General features: G+C 38.6%; 1 protein-coding gene across 6 annotated transcripts in view; it reads left to right on the top strand.

Moving 5' to 3' along the window:
• CR1L (complement C3b/C4b receptor 1 like) overlaps window positions 1–17629 on the top strand; it is an 80171-nt gene that overhangs the window by 4332 nt on the left and 58210 nt on the right. For all 6 annotated transcript variants that reach the window (XM_027613093.2, XM_027613094.2, XM_035722424.1 and 3 more), the window contains exons 2-4: window positions 4904–5083; window positions 5721–5820; window positions 12606–12691. In XM_027613093.2, the coding sequence (XP_027468894.2) occupies window positions 4904–5083; window positions 5721–5820; window positions 12606–12691 (366 nt within the window). The remainder of the gene's footprint in view (window positions 1–4903; window positions 5084–5720; window positions 5821–12605; window positions 12692–17629) is intronic.

The raw sequence follows: 17629 nt of genomic DNA on the forward strand, positions 1-17629 counted from the left end.
GGTCAGAGATCGCCTAGAGAAAAGGGTAGAGAGACAGAGGGATTATAAAGCAAAATGAGGAAACTATTGGGGGTGTGATGGAAATGTTTGTTATCTTGACTGTGGTAATGGTAATGGTGCACACATATGTCAAGTTCATCAAATTGTATACTTTAAATATTTTTCAACTATTGTATTTAATAAATCATAAAGCTATGCAGAAGTGTTTCTTTAAGTAAACTATGGTAGGCCTTGAGTTTATGGAGTTCAGATTAACATATTTCTTATAATTTGAGGGATTGGGAATGAAGGAGGAAAAGAAAACCAGATCAAGCTTTCTGTAGTGAAGGCTCATATGTTCCTTTCTATTTAGGCTATTGTCCCAATTTACGTTTTTTACTTTTACCTCACAGTTAGTAGGTAGAAGACAGTAGGTTCAAGTCCCCGTCTCTATGAATCCAGTTTCTAACACTATACACTGTTACCTTTTGTACTAGTTTCTTATTGCTGCTGTAACAAATTACCACAAACTTAACTGCTTACAACAACAGAAATGTATTCTCTTACAGTTCTGGAGGTCAAAGTCTCAGGTAGGTCTGTAGGGCTGTGTCTCTTCTGGAGGCTCCAAGGGAGATTAGGTTTCCCTGCTCTTTTCTCTTCCAGAGGCTGCCTGCATCCTTTGGCTCATGGCTGCCTTTCTCTACCTTCAAAACCAGCACTGGAGCATTTTCAAATCTCCTTCTTCTGTCATTGATCCTTTGCATCCCTCTTTTAAGGACCATTGTGATTACATTTAGGGCCCATCCAGATAATCCAGGATAATCGTCCCATCACAAGATTCTTAATCACATCTGCAGAGTCCTGGTGCCATATTAGGTAACATTCACAGGCTCCAGGGATTAGGGCATGGAGGTCTTTGGGAGCTCCTTGTTTAGGCAACCACATATTTCTACAGATTTTCAAACTCTTAGCTGAGCCTGCTGAGGGAATCTATTACCATTAGGGTCCAGCTTAGTAGCAAATGTCTGTAGCCCAGCAAGCAGCCGGCAGTGTGTACATTGAATGTGACTAATGGGAGCATAAAATATATGTAGAATTTAAAGACAGAATCATGATAGAACAAAGGACAGGAAGGAAGTAAACGGAGTTAGCATTTTCTGTGGTTCTTGCATTGCTGGGGAATGATAATTGTTCATTGCACATTAACATGGTAAGGACGCATGTTACTTTATTTTTAATTTTATTTTATTATGTTATGTTAGTCACCATACAATATATTATTAGTTTTTGATGTAGTGATCCACGATTCATTGTTTTCATATAACACCCAGTGCTCCATGCAGTACGTGCCCTCCTTAATACCCATCACTGGGCTAACCCAACCTCCTACCCCCCTACCCCCTAAAACCATCAATTTTTTTCCCAGAGTCCATAGTCTCTCATGGTTCATCTCTCCCTCCGATTTCTCCCCCTTCATTTCTCCCTTCCTTCTCCTAATGTCCTCCGTGCTATTCCTTACGTTCCACAAATAAGTGAAACCATGTGATAATTGACTTTCTCTGCTTGACTTATTTCACTTAGCATCATCTCCTCCAGTCCCATCCATGTTGATATAAAAGTTGGGTATTCATCCTTTCTGATGGCTGAGTAATATTCCATTGTATATATGGACCACATCTTCTTTATCCATTCATCCGTTGAAGGGCATCTCGGCTCTTCCCACAGTTTGGCTATTGTGGACATTGCTGCTATGAATATTGGGGTGCATATGGCCCTTCTTTTCACTACATCTGTGTCTTTGGGGTAAATACCCAGGAGTGCAATTGTTGGGCCATAGGGTAGCTCTATTTCTAATTTTCTGAGGCAAACTCCACACTGTTATCCAAAGTAGCTGTACCAACTTGCATTCCCACCAACAGTGTAAGAGGGGTCCCCTTTCTCCACAACCTCTCCAACATTTTTTGTTTCCTGCCCTGTCAATTTTTGCCATTCTAACTGGTGTAAGGTGGTATCTCAATGTGGTTTTGGTTTGAATTTCCTTGATGGCTAATGATGATGAACATTTTTTCATGTGTCTGTTGGCCATTTGTCTGTCTTCTTTGGAGAAGTGACTGTTCATGTCTTCTGCCCATTTTTTGACTTGATTATTTGTTTTTTGGGTTTGAGAAGTTCTTTATAGATCTTGGATATCAGCGCTTTATCTGTAACGTCATTTGCAAATATATTCTCCCATTCTGTGGGTTGCCTCTTTGTTTTGTTGACTGTTTCCTTTGCTGTGCAGAAGTTTTTATCTTGATGAAGTCCCAAAAGTTCATTTTTGTTTTTGTTTCACTAGCCTTTGGAGATGTATCTTGAAAGAAGTTGCTGTGGCCGATGTCAAAGAGGTTATTGCCTATGTTTTCCTCTAGAATTTTGATGGATTCCTGTCTCACATTGAGGTCTTTCATCCATTTTGAGTTTATCTTTGTGTAGGGTGTTAGAGAATGGTCGAGTTTCATTCTTCAGCACATGGCTGTCCAATTTTCCCAGCACCATTTATTGAAAAGACTGTCTTTTTTCCAGTGCATATTTTTTCCTGCTTTGTCGAAGATTATTTGACCATAGAGTTGGTGGTCCATATATAGGCTCTCTATTCTCTTCCATTGGTCTATATGTCTGTTTTTGTGCCACTACCATGCTGTCTTGGTGATCACTGCTTTGTAATATAGCTTGAAATCGGGCAACGTGATGCACCCAGCTTTGTTTTTCTTTTTCAACATTTCCTTGGCGATTCGGGGTCTTTTCTGATTCCATACAAATTTTAGGATTGTTTGTTTCAGCACTTTGAAAAACGTCATTAGAATTTTGATCTGGATGGCATTGAAGGTATAGATTTTAACAGTGTTTATTCTTCCGATCCATGAGCATGGAATGTTTTTCCATCTTTTTGTGTCTTCTTCAATTTCTTTCATGAGTGTTCTGTAGTTCCTAGGGTATAGATCTTTTACCTCTTTGGTTAGGTTTATTCCGAGGTATCTTATGGTTTTTGGTGCTATTGTAAATGGAATCGTTTCTCTAATTTTTACAGTTGCATTTTTAGTGTGTAAGAAAGCAACTGATTTCTGTGCATTGATCTTGTATACTGCCAAATTACTGAATTGCTGTATGAGTTCTAGGAATTTGGGGGTGGACTCTTTCGGGGTTTCCACATAAAGTATCATGTCACCTGCGAAAAGAGAGAGTTTGACTTCTTCTTTGCCAATTTGAATACTTCTTATTTCTTTTTGTTGTCTGACTGCTGTTGCTAGGACTTCTAGTACTATGTTGAACAATAGTGGCAAGGGTGGACATCCTTGTCATATCATGATCTTAAGGGACATGCTCTCATCTTTTCCCCATTGAGGATGATATTTGCTGTGGGTTTTTCATAGATGGATTTTATGAACTTGAAGAATGTTCCCTCTGACCCTATACTCTGAAGAGTTCTAATCAGGAAAGGATGCCGTATTTTGTCAAATGCTTTTTCTGCATCAATTGAGAGGACCATATGATTCTTCCCTCTCCTCTTATTAATGTGTTCTATCACACTGATTTCTTTGTGAATGTTGAACCACCCTTGCATCCCGGGGATAAATCCCACTTGGTCATGGTGGATGAAACTTTTGATGTATTGTTGGATCCTATTAGCTAGGATTTTTGTTGAGGATTTTGGAATCCATATTCATCAGGGATATCAGTCTGAAATTCTCCTTTTTGATGGGGTCTTTGCCTGGTTTGGGGATTAAGGTAATGCTGGCCTCATAGAATGAGTCTGGAAGCTTTCCTTCTGTTTCTATTTTTCGAAACAGCTTCCGAAGAATAGGTATTATTTCTTCTTTGAATGTTTGGTAGAATTCCCCAAGGAATCCATCAGGCCCTGGACTCTTGTTTTTTGGGAGGTTTTTGATCACTGCTTCAATCTTGTTATTGGCTATTGGTTTATTCAGGTTGTCAGTTTCTTCCTGTTTCAGTCTTGGGAGTTTATAGGTTTCCAGGAAGACATCCATAATAAATACAATTCATAATAAAAATGAAGGCAAAACAGAAGAGAATAAAGAACATAGGAAGTGAAGGACAAATAAAAAATCAAATAATAGATTAGATAGATTTAATCCTAAATACATCAACAATTATATTAAATACAAATAGACAATTCCACTTTACAGACAAAGATTAGCAGAGTGCTGCATTTCCCAAACTGTGGGCTGATGTGCCCTGGGAGCCTCCAGGATCTCACAGGAGGCCTATGGGTTATTTTAAATTTTTGGTGGAAATACCCATACTTGGTATCTCTCAAATACTGTGCTCCCCGTAGCTCCTGGCTACATTCGATTGCAAGAGATTCCTTTTATTTTTTTTTCAGTAGGTTTCTCTTGAGGGCAACAAATCTTTGCAAAACTGGGTTTTTAGCAGTGACTGTGATAAAGTCTCAAACGAAAATTACTATAGAATAAGAAATGAGGTGGTGGTTTACAATTCAATTCTAAGGTTTGAGAAGTTGAGCAGTGCTCCACATCCCATTGTTAAGAATTGTGGACAGGGTCACCTGGGTGGCTCAGTTGGTTAAGTGGCTGACTGCAGCTCAGGTCATGATTTCAGGGTCCTGGGATCAAGCTCTGCATTGGGCTCTGCACTCAGTGGGGAGTCTGCTTGAGATTCTCTCTCTTTCCCTCTGCCCCTCATCCCACTTATGCGCGCTCTCTCCCTCCCTCAAAACAAAGGAATAAAGCTGAACAATAAAATCAAAAGCTCATTTCTAAGATCATTACTAAGAGAAGCAATCATTTTAACATTGTTAAAGTGTTCTTTTTCTTTGATCACATCTGTGAAGCATACTGGAGAAAAAGAGGAAGGAGAATAGAAGTTTCTCCCTTAACTTGGATGTCACTGTGGTCTTGGCCTCCAGGTCAGTGCAAAGCCCCGGAACAGCTTCCATTTGCCAAGCTTACAATTCTGACCAACGAGTATGAGTTTCCCATTGGGACATCTTTGAAGTATGAGTGCCGCCCTGGTTACCACAGGAAAGTATTCTCTATTACCTGCCTATCCAACTCAGTCTGGTCAAACGCTGACGACGTCTGTCAACGTAAGTACCTCTGGACAGAGAACTCTTCTGTGTCAATCAAACATCCATAAGAGCTGATTCAATTGTTCAGATCTTGGAACTAAGACACCTATGACTTGTTAAGTTTGCCTCAAGTAGAGCACATGTGAGAGTGATTCTTTCTGTCACATCTTCCTACCCCTCTGTCTTGCTGGCACCTTCATTACAAGTCCATTTCATGAGAAATGACCATCACAAGGCACAATGCAGGGAAAATCTCTATTCAGTAGGGGTTTCCCATTGTCACCACTGAAACTAGGTCATATGACTCGGAAGAGGGAAGAAAAATGTAGGTGGGAAGAGAATCCCAGACTTTGAGATCTTTGACTTACACTGGTTGAATGACAAAAGAATCACTTTGGTAATAAGTGAAGTCTACATTTATCTGGGAGACACAATACCAGGATCAGATAGATTTGGAGGGGTGGTCTTTTTTGAAAGGCGAGCTTAGTAAGTGGCTGACCCTGAGGCAGTCTTGTAAGTTTCTTCAAGGTGGCAAAATCTGTGGAACGACAAATGCTTTTCAGTAAGCTCCAGCTAGGTTGGGGCCTTATGTACTTACTGAGAGAAGTTCGGGGTGTTCTATACTCAGTCCCCAAAGTCTCCTTCTCTCCTATAGGTAAATCATGTGGAACTCCTCCAGAACCCTTAAATGGCAAAATGACTGTCAACAGAGACACCCGGTTTGGATCAACCGTTAATTATGCCTGTAATGAAGGGTGAGTTGGCAGCAGCATCACTTGGGATGACAGTTCCAGAATTGTGGCACCAATCCTTAAACAAGAGTCTTAGAAAATCTACCTGTCCATTCAAAACACAGCAATAAGATTTCTAAGTAGAGGTGATGGCTTGAATTCAGGTATTTAACTACATTTGAAATGACTACACAAATATTTGAAAAATAGGAAAAACCTGTATCTGTGCTAGAAACTTGGGGGTGTGGAGGAAGGATACCTATTGCACACCAAATTAATGCACCTAAAACCTAAAATAGGAAGGACCAGCTCTCTAAAGAAGCAAATGGAACAAACATTAGTGGATCTGCGCATATATTCTTACCCCAAGGCAACAAGAACTGGAGATGTTAGACTCAGAGTGAGAAAGAATGACTTGTTTAGGATGATGGAGCCAACGTGGTGGAGAGGCAAATCTTGATTGTTATAGCCCCTCTCCAGAAATGCACACAGTGCAGAAATTTGCTGTGGGCATATTGTTGGCTTATCCTTAAGGGAGATAACCAATTCAGGAAAGAAGTAGGGAGACTGCTTTACCTTATACCTTAATTTTGCTTTGTTTTTATTCTTTATGGCTTACTTAAAAGACATATAATATAAATAAGTGATCATTAAAAACAGGAATAGCAATAAAGTGAACTTCAGTGTATATGCTATCTACCTTAGGAAACACTGCTAGTACCTTAGAAGCCTCCTATGTGCCTTTCCCAGTTCCCATTCCTCCACCTCCAGAATCTCTCTGAAAATCACCATCCTGAATTCTGTGTCCTTCACTCCCTTGCATTTGTTTTCCATTTTCTCCCATAAATAGTCCTACTCAGTTTAGATTTAGCTTTACATATTCTGAGCTTTATTTAAATGGCATGAGATTATATGCACTTCTCGGCAACTTGCTTTTCTATGGAACATTTTGTTTCTGACAATTATTCATGTGGCTATGGTTAATTCATTTTTGCTTGGGATAGCATTTCCTTGAATGGATATACCACAATTTACTTTTTCTTGGTTGTTATATTTGGACTGTTTCTCATTTCTTTTACTGTGTTTTGTTTTGGCTATCATAAGCATTCTCAATATAAATACACATGTCTCCTAGTGCCCATGTGAAAAACTTTCTCTAGGACAGTGGTTTTCACACTAATTTTGCTATGATCCACAGCTAAGAAATATATTTTACAATATATATACACACTCCCACACATACACATCACACACACATTTATATAAATTAAAGTATCAAAAACTTCTCACCATTTCTAATTGACATTGTACTGCAGGTTCAAGCCAGGACAATTCATCATGAAAAAGAAACAAAAGGCATCCAAATTGGAAGGAAGAAGTAAAACAATCTCTGTTTGCAAATGATGTGTTTTTTATAGAAAATCCTAAGGAATGCACACACACACACACACACACACACACACACACACACACACACACACACCATAAAACCCATTACAGCTAATAGATAGTTCAGCAAGATTCAGGATACCAGATCAATATTCAAGATTAAATTGCATTTCTATACACTAACAATGAACACTCTGAGAATGAATTAAGAAAACAATTCCCCTTACAATAACATCAAAAAGAATACAATAACTTCAAAATAAACTGAACCAAAGAAATGTAAGATTATACACTGAAGATTATGAAACATTGTTGAAAACAAAGTCAAAGAGGATCTAAATAAATGGAAACACATCCCATATTCCGAGATTGGATGACTTAATATTGTTGACATTGCAACAATATTGAATATTATAGAATTATAGAATATTGATCTCACCAAAGTGATGTGCAGATTTAATACAATGCCTATAAAATTCTAGCATCCTTTGGCAGAAATCAACAAGCTGATCCTAAAATTCTTATGACAATGCAAGGCACCCATACAGTCAAAACAATCTTGAAAAAGAAGAATTCTCACTTTCAAACCTTACTCTAAACGTACAGCCATGAAGAGTGTGTGTTACTGGCGTAAGGACAGATGTATAGATCAATAGAATAGAATTGAAAATCCAGAAGTAAAGCCATACATTTATGATCAACTCTTTTTCAGCGAAGGGGGCCAGGACAATCCAATGGTGAAAGAACAGTCGTTTCAACAGTCTTTTTTGTGTACACTTAGAGTCCTATTATATATTTAATATAACTGCATTGCTTTTTTATTATTTACCCACTCTGTTTAAATCTTTTTACTTTGCTGTATCAATATGTGTTAGGTGAGTCTCTGATAAACAACTTCTAGTTAGATTTTCTTAATCCACTTTGATAATCTCTGTCTTAGAACTAAAGAGTTTAATCCATTTGCTTTTAATGTAACTACCAATATTTAAAATTAATGTCTACTGTCTTATTTTGTGTTTTCTATTTATACTATATTTATGTTTTCACACTTCCTTCACTTTGGTGTTGATTAGGTTTTATATTCTTTTTCCATTATTTCCTTCACTAGTTTAGAAATTAGGGTCTCTATTTCTATTAGTTTAGAAGTTACCCTGGAAATTTTAACTTATATACTTTAAAAATTCTAAAGTTAATCACTACATTTATCTCCCTCCATGCAATACATGATGTAAGAAAATTTTAACAAATTTGAATTTCCAAATATATTCAATAGTACATTGAATTTCTGTAATCACATTTATTTATGAATTTATGTAATAAATATAGAAAGCTAGAAGTTAAGGGAAAAAATTAAAGGGCTAGCATTGTAGTCAAATGACTCAATCTTGACCTAAAAAATGAAGAAAACAAGTTCATATGTATCTTAATGGATTTAACCCAGTAGGATAATAATTTTTAAATATAATTTCCAACTGAACAGACAAGTATAGAAAAATTAATCTATTTAGGAGAAGGGCAGCTGCTGTCCTTGTTATATGTAATATCTCTTTACACAAAAGACTGTAAGATGGACTCTAAGCCCCAGTCACCCAAAGTATGGCTCGCAGACCAGCAAGGTCAGCATCTCCTGGGCGCTTGTTAGAACTGCAGAATCTTCACACCTACTGAATCAGAACTGCATTTTCACATGATCCCCAGGTGATTTCGATGCACATAAAACTTTTGAGAAGTCCTGCCCTAAACTAGAACTAGGCTAATTTCTGTAAGGTAGAGTTTGGGTAATTTTGTTTTTCATTACTGGGAGTCTCTGTACCTCTCACTTTTGACTACAGTGTAAACGTATTAACTTTTGTAATCACAGTTCAAAGAGGTATTACTAGAACTTCCAAGATGGGCAGACTCACTTTTCCCTGAGTCTCTCTCTACATGTAACTAAATACCTTAGAAACTATTCAACATGCAAGCATAAAAGGACTTGGAAAGGTGGAAAGAAGATGGACTGGGGGTCCACAGAACTTAAAGAATGACACAGTAGTGAGGTCCCTGGATTTTCTTTTTATCTCTCAGACTGGGTGCTGGAAAGGAATGCAACCCCGAATAGGCAACAAGCAGCAGAGACAGAGGAAGAGAGAAGCCTATTCTCTGGTCATAGGACTGGGAATAGGGTAGCACAGTGAGGATGTATTGGGAAGACACATTGATGGCTCTAGTGGCCCAATCTACCCACATGAACAGCATAAGCAGAAATCAGGGGTGGGGACTGGGAGTCTATCCTTCTCATGTCCACAGCCCTGGGAAGCAGCAGGTCCCAGTCCACCAACAGTTGTATCAATGGGAGGACCTGGACTTTAGTCTCAATGACAATTTTACCTCCTGCCCCATACTAGCCAGCAGCAGGGGGCCCTATTCTGCCTGCAGTGACAGTGTCAACAGAGCTCGGGTGGTGACACCTAGGCTTCAAGCCAGCAGTAAGAGGGCCCTTCCACTCACACCATGGATGCCAGGAGACCCAGTGTCCCAGCCCTCCACACACCAGAAGAACACATTGCAGGCCCAACGTCTCTTGACCCTACACCCATGGCAGGGAGCCACCAACCCAGCAGCAGAAGGGAAACCATGTTCAGAGTTTCTGGATCCTCCATCCAGTAGGAGACAGCCTCCCACACCCGTGTCTCCTGGTTCTATGCCCAGCAGCAAAATGCAGCCCAGATAGATGATTCCCATGCCTGGTGGCAACAACACAAATGAAGGGGGAACTCCACCCTCCCCAGATAGCCAGAGGAGGCCAGAGAGGTTACTCTCCATCGAAAGTCCCAACATCTCCCATTCCTCACTACTGACACCAGGCAGTTCAAGGAAGCACCTCCACTGTCTACAGGCAGCATTAGCAGGGATGCATTGGGAATTTAAGTGGAGCCATGAGAATGAAGCACCAGAATAGCACTGCAAGAGTGGAAAATTAAATGGTCATTGGAACCAAAGCCCACAAAAGTAGGCTAGAATCTACACACTAGCCTAAAGAGGGTGGTTACACGCTAAAACAGATTTAAATAAGATCAAGAGTGACAACATCATATCCGATAGATACAATAGATACAATAGAAAATCACGTCACATCAAGAACCAGGGAAATCACAACTCGACTGAGAAAAGATAATCCACTGATGCCAGTACCAAGAGGAAGGAGATGTTGGAACTCTCTAACGAAGATTTTAAAGCAGCCATCATAAAATAGCTTCAGTAAGTAATTACAATTTCCCTTGAAAAAAATCTTAGAGGCAACCAGAGAGAAAGGACATGCTGCTTATAGGGGAACACAATATGAATGGTGGTGGATTTATTATCTGAAAGTATGGAGACCAGAAGGAAGTGGCCCACCTAGTTCAAGTACTGAAAGAAAAGAACTTACTAACTGTGAATTCTGTCTCTGTAAAATTAGTAATTGCATACCTGGAATAAATCCCAGTTGGTCATTGTGTATGATCCTTTTTATATACTGCTGGACTTGATTTCTATAGTTTATTGAAGATTTTTTTAGCATCTATAAAATATTAGCAAATCAAGCCCAACAATGCATTAAAAGAACTGCATCCAATGACCACAGTGGAAATTACTCCAGGTATGCAAGATGGATTCAACATTCAAAAATCAATCAACATGATCAACTCTATAAATAGGCTAAAGAAGACAATGTATATGCTCCTATCAATTGACTCAGAAAATGCAGTTGGCAAAATCCAATACCAACCAGTTCATGACACAAACTCATAGCAAGTTAGGAATAGAATTGAACAAGTCTGAAATCAAGGTGTCAGCAGGTTGGTTCCACTGGGAGCTCTGAGGAAGAATCCATTTCATGCTTTTCTCCTCGCTTCTGGTGGTTGCCAGCTGTCCTTGGCATCCCTTGGCTATAAACGCATCGCTCCCATCTCTGCCTCTGTTCTCACATGGCTTTGCCTCTGTATGTGTTAACATTGTCTTCCCTCTGTCTGTCTCCTTGTCCAAATTTCCTTCTTCTTCTGAGGACACCAGTCATTGGATTAGGACCCGGGCTAATCTGGCAGGACCTCACCTTAACTCTGTTATATCTGCCAAGACCTTATTTCCAAAAGAAGTCAGATTCTAAGGTTTCAGGACAGAAATTTGGAGGCACACTATTGAACCCGATATGTACATGAACAGACATTTCACTGAAGAGAATATATCGATGGAAAGTAAGTACATGAAAAGATATTCAGCTTCATTAGTCATTAGGAAAATGCACATTAAAACAACAATAGAACAATAGTACACACATATCTGAGTTGCTAAAGTACAGCCTAGTGAAAACATCAAATGCTAGCATAGATGTAGAGGAACTGGATCACTCATTCATTGCTGATAGGAACAAAAAATGGTAAACCCACTCTGGAAAACAGAAATGAGCTATCAAGCCATGGAAAGACATGGAGGAAACGTAAAAACATTTTACTAAATGAAAGAATCCAATCTGAAAAGGCTAAATACTATATGATTCCAGGAAGGTGGCATTCTGGAAAAGAAAATACATATTAAAAAGATTGGTAGTTGCCGGAGGTTGGGAGGAAGGAGAGAGGAATAGGCAGAGCTCAGAGATGTTGAGGGCAGTGAAACTACTCTGTGTGATAGATACCGTAAGGGTGGATACATGTCCTTATATATTTGTCCAAACCCATAGAGTGTACAACACCAAGAGTGAACCTTAATGTAAACTATGGACTATAGGTGATAATGATGTGTCAGTGTAGGTTCATCAGTTGCAACCAAATCTACCACTCTGGTGGGGGGTGTCGATAATGTGGGAAGGTATGCATGTCTAGGGAAAGGGAGTAATGTGGTAAATCCCTGTTATCTTCTGGCCAATATTACTGTGAACCTAAAACTGCTCTTAAAAATAGCCTGTATAAAAAATTGAATAGATGTAAGTACACTTACCTACACACACAATTTAGTACAAACAAAACTGAGGAAGTTGGAATAAAATTGGTGACTCATACCTATGTCGATATCCTGGTTTTAATATTCTACAGTAGGTTTATGAGACGTTATGAATGGGGAATGAAGTGAGAATTTCTGCCTTTAACATTTTAAATATGAAATCTGTGTTCGACTTTTTTCCTTCTGCTTGGATTTCCTTTGGTTCTAGTTTGATGAATTGTAAACACTTTAGGTTTAAACAAAAACGTAGCTTAAAGTAATAAAGAGGAGAGAGCCCATTCAGCTTAGAAGCCATGAAGAAAAAAATTGAAGCCCAAATAAAGACATACAATTTGGGAAAGAGATAGTACGATGACAAAAGGAAATTGTCCTTCTGAATTCTCCAAGACTGCAAACTCTTGTAAGTAGCAATTTAAGTAGGAAAATGAAAAGGGAAAATAACATTCATTCTTCTTCCCCTCTAGATACCGACTTATTGGTAAGACCTCGATTGCATGCATCATCTCAGACAATACTGTCGTCTGGGATAACAATCCACCTATTTGTGAGAGTGAGTTGAAATATCCTTTCCTATTACCTTTACCAATAGAGTCTAAGTTTTCCCCTAAAGTTCTACAGACCTTAATTGAATTCCTTTTGTGCATTCTATCCCTCAATACCTATGGGGTTTCTGGCAACTGTTTCCTTAGGTTTTTCCTTATCTTGTGCCTTTTCTGAATCTGGAGACTTAAATGCATAAAAGCCTTCAAACTTTAGTTTTCCTTCGATTAATTCAGAATGATGTTGATTGTGCCACCCCCAGTATAACAATCATTCTGCTTGGCAAATCAGTCAAGATTTTTTTAAGGTGATACTCTCAAAGGTTGGTGAAGCTGTTAATGAATCAACACTTGTACATACTTAGAGTTCCACAAAACCTCTTGGAAGACACCATGTACCATAAGCCTGAAAATGGGCATGTATATGTTGACCCACTTCTTGCAACTTATACTTGGGAAATAAACACAGATTTTTACTAGGAGTTCACTATAAACTTTTCATTGCTTCATTCTTTATAGTAGCAACAATGTTAAAGTAACCTAAATGTTTCCAACTATGGTTTGGAAAGTACCAGAAAGAAAGAGTCATGTTAAAAATGACTACAGAGAATTCCCTAAGAAACAAAAACAGAGCCATGCAGAATTAGAAGAAATACATCCAGGGGCACCTGGGTGGCTCAGTCTGTTAAGTGTCTGACTCTTGATCTCAGCTCAGATCTTGATCTCAAGGTTGTGAGTTTGAGCGCCATGTTGGGCTCCATGTGGGGCGAGGAGCCTACTTAAAAAAGAAGAGGAGGAGGTGGAGGGGAAGGAGGAGGCGAGGGAGGAGGAGGAGAGGAAGAAAAAAAGGACAAGGAGAAGAAGAAGAGGAAGAAGAGGAGGAAGGAAAGGAAATGCACCCATACAGTGGAATGTTATTCAGCTAAAAAAGACAAAAAAAAAAAAAAAACCATGATGTCATAGAGATGCAATTAATGACATATAAAGATGTTAATTATATACTTTTATGTGAAAAAATTAGATGACAAAACAGTACTCTGGCTGGATCTCTTTAAAGATAAGACACCTATACCTACTCCTATATTTTCATCTTTCTAATTTTGTAACCCCTCCTCTATCTAATCTTCAGTGAACGGCTTCAAGCCTCTTTGGGGAAGGTGGGAGGAAACTTGGTACGCATTTTGTCTGTGTAGCAGCCCGCTTTCTCAAGAAGATCCCAGCTCCTATTTATTTGAGCTGCCCTGGATCTATATCCATAGGCCCTCAAGTCTGGGAATTGGTTGATGAATAATCATAACTTTGCTGTTATGATATCATTTATTTAAAAAAACCATTTAAGAAAAACCATTTCTTGTATATCACAGTGTAATCGTATAACACCCATAAATCAGGTGACAGTATATGTGGGTCTCATTTCAGAGGCATTCTGTTCCACGGGTGATTTATCACACTGTCTTCATTACCGTAGCATTATATTAAGAGTTGATATCCGGTGGTATAGCCTCTAACCGTGCACTTCTTCCAAGATTTACTTGGTGATTCTTGGCCCTTCACATTTCCAGATAAAATTGAGAATCAGCCTGTCAGTCTCCACACAAACAATCCTACTCAAATTTGGATTGGCTTTCTATTGAGTCAGTAGGTCCATTTGTGGGCCATTACCATATTTCCATTTTTGAGTTTTAAATTCATGAACATGATATATTTCCCCATTTTTGAAATCTTCTTTAATTTCTCTCAATACTATTTGCCAATTTACATTATAGAAAATAATGTAAACATGGAAATGTAATATTGGAGAATGTAACATTTCCTAATTGTTTCTTAAATATGCAATCCTTTCACCTTGGATCCAGTGATCTTGCAAAATTTCCTCATAAAAGCAATAGTTTATCCGTATATTCTTTTGGATATGCTGCATAATCATGTCATTGATAAATAATTATCCTATGTTTTAATCCTTTTTTTTCTTGTATCTTTCATTTATTTCTCTTGCTTGACTGCATTGGCTAGAACCTCCAGTATAATGTTGGATGGAAGCGATGATAATGAGGTTTTTTATAAGTTTTTATTTATTTATTTGAAAGAAAGAGAGAGAGAACACAAGCAGGGGGAGTGGCAGAGGGAGAGGGAGAAGCAGGCTCTCTCCTGAGCAGGGAGCCTGATGTGGGGCTCGATCCCAGGACCCTGGGATCATGACCTGAGCTGAATGAAGGCAGACGCTTAACCGACTGAGCCTCCCAGGCGCCCTTGATAATGAGTTTTTAATAGTCAATACAAAGCGTGCTGTTTACTGAAGGTTTTTTGGGAGATATTCTTTATCTGATTAAGGGAATTCCCTTTTATACTTAACTTGCTAAAAGATTTATCATGAATGTGTATTCTGATTTATCACTGTGGATCTACTGAGATGATCATATCCTGTTTCTCCTTCACTGTGTTAATTTTTGTACTTTTATATGTATCTCAAAAGACACTATTGTTGTTTTTATAAAAATAGTATTTATTTATACTTATCCACATGTTAACTATTTCCGTTATACGTCCTCCATAATTGCAGTTCTATCGGTTCTTTATAACACTATTTTCCTTCAATCTAAAAAAATGATCCTTTAGCATTTTTGTATTGTAGGTCCTCTGGCGATAGATTCTTTAAACATTTTTCTAAGTAATGGCTTCTTTAAAAGTTATCATCTCTTTTTCTGGCTGCTTTTCCCAAATTGATTGCTCTTGGATTTTTTACAATAATACTATGATGTGCCTGGGTAAAGTTTGTTTGTTTGTTTGTTTGTTTGTTTGTTTTTGTATTTGTACTGCTCGAGTTTGTGTGGTTTCTGGACTCCGTGGTTCAACGATGTCTTTCATCGGTTTTGGAAAATTTTCAGTCATTACTTCAAATGTTCATGCTCGGATTTCTCCCTCTGCTCATTGTGGGAATTCACTTACACACGGGGGAGGCCTGGTCCTTCTATCCTGTAAGTCTATTGCTCTTTTTGCTGTATTTCTGATTCTTTTGTCTCTCTGTGTTTTATTCTGGATGTTTCCTTCTGTCTTAGCTCCAATTCATTGATTTTTATTAAACTGTGTCTGACCTGCTGTTAATTCTATCAGGTTCTTAATTTCAGTAACTGTGCTTTACAATGATAAGAACTTGTATTTGGTTCCTTTCAAAATTTGCCCTGTTATTTTTAATTGTTTCTAGTTCTCACCAAAAATTTAGTTTTTGTATATTTTGTCCTTGAAGAGAGAAACATAACTCCCTCTCCCACTCCCCCTGCTTGTGTTTCCTCTCTCGCTTGTGTCTCTCTCTGTCAAATAAATAAGTGAAATCTTTAAAAAAAATCAATTTTACATCTATGAGCAAAAACTCCAATATCTGGGGCCCTGAGGGTTCAGTTTCTATTGTCAGTGATTCTGCTGGCTCTTCTTCATGTGATTTTATCTCTTTTGAGTACCGTGTGATCCTTCGTTGTATGTGTGGAATTTTATTGGAAAACCTTTCTGCAGAAATGAATTCAAGGTCTTAGATGACAAACCTTCTTCAGAAAGGATTCTTGTTGTTATTTCTTCAGAAACTTGGGGACACGCGCAATGTGGGACCACTTTCATTCAGTTTCAGACACTGTTATTTTTCCGGGCCACCTACAGTACTTGCAGAACAACTGCAGTAATCTTGAGTCCCAGGCCCCATGGCTTTGGGGTCCCAGGACGCATCCGAAGGTGTTAGCACAGCTTCCACATTGCAAGACCTGGACTCCAGTTTTTGTTCCTTGACTCCATGAGATGATCAAAAGTCTACTCACCACTCAGATGCCCCCTCCTGGTTCAGCTCACCTTCCAGCAGAAAAGCAGCCTACATGCCTGACTGTCACCTGGATTTTTATCTCCTGTCAGATCATGGTCCAGTAATGCGTCCCTAGTTTATTAGCTTTCTAATGTACTCACAGATACATTTTATAATTTATCTAGCATCTATAGCCTTTCTTGGGGGGGAGGAAATGGGGGTAGACTGATGTCTGATTTAAATTATTAAGATTACCCTTACTGGAAGGAGAAGCCTTCTTAAGAATTTTTATTTTCATTTATTGTTTTAAAGATTGATTTTTTCTTTTTTTATTATTTTTTTAAAGATTTGATTTATTTATTTGACAGAGAGACACAGCAAGAGAGGGAACACAAGCAGGGGGAGTGGGAGAGGGAGAAGCAGGCTTCCCGCGGAGCAGGGAGCCTGACGCGGGGATCGATCCCAGGACCTGGGGATCACGACCCCAGCCGAAGGCAGATGTTTAATGACTGACCACCCAGGTGCCCCTGATTGATTTACTTTTTAAGGAGAGAGCGAGTGGGGGTGGAGAGAGAGTGCGGAGGGAGAGAGAATCCTCAAGCAGACTCCCCGCTGAGCACGGAGCACAACGTGGGGTTCAATCCCAGGACCCTGAGATCATGACCCAAGTGGAAACCCAGAGTTGGATGCTTAGCTGGCTGAGTCACCCAGGAGCCCCAAGAAATCTTATTTTTAATTTCAAGTGTTTTGGAATTTTAGATAAAGTTACTTAGTTCTAGTTATATAGCATTATAGTAATATAGTGTGCTATGTCCTCCTTCTACATTTTCAAAAGTATTGAGGGTGTTTTGTGGACTAATATATGATCACTTCTACATGGGTATCATGTTGTGATATCAAACATCAGCTTGATAAAATGAGTTGGTAAGTTTTCTGTCTTCTACATCTCATGAAACATTTGAAATTTCATTTGGAAGTGTGTATTACCTGGAAGTGACTTGATAGAATTTTATGTAAAAGATTTTTTCTATTCCGACAAGTTTCTTCGTCCATTCTAGCTTTCTATATTTTCTTGAATGAATATTGGTAATTTCTATTTCCATTCATATCATTTAGATTTTCAAAATGTTTAACATTACGTATATAGTCTACAGTTTCATATAAT

This window comes from Zalophus californianus, chromosome 10 (assembly GCF_009762305.2).
Source record: "Zalophus californianus isolate mZalCal1 chromosome 10, mZalCal1.pri.v2, whole genome shotgun sequence".
NCBI classification, from domain to species: Eukaryota; Metazoa; Chordata; class Mammalia; order Carnivora; family Otariidae; genus Zalophus; species Zalophus californianus.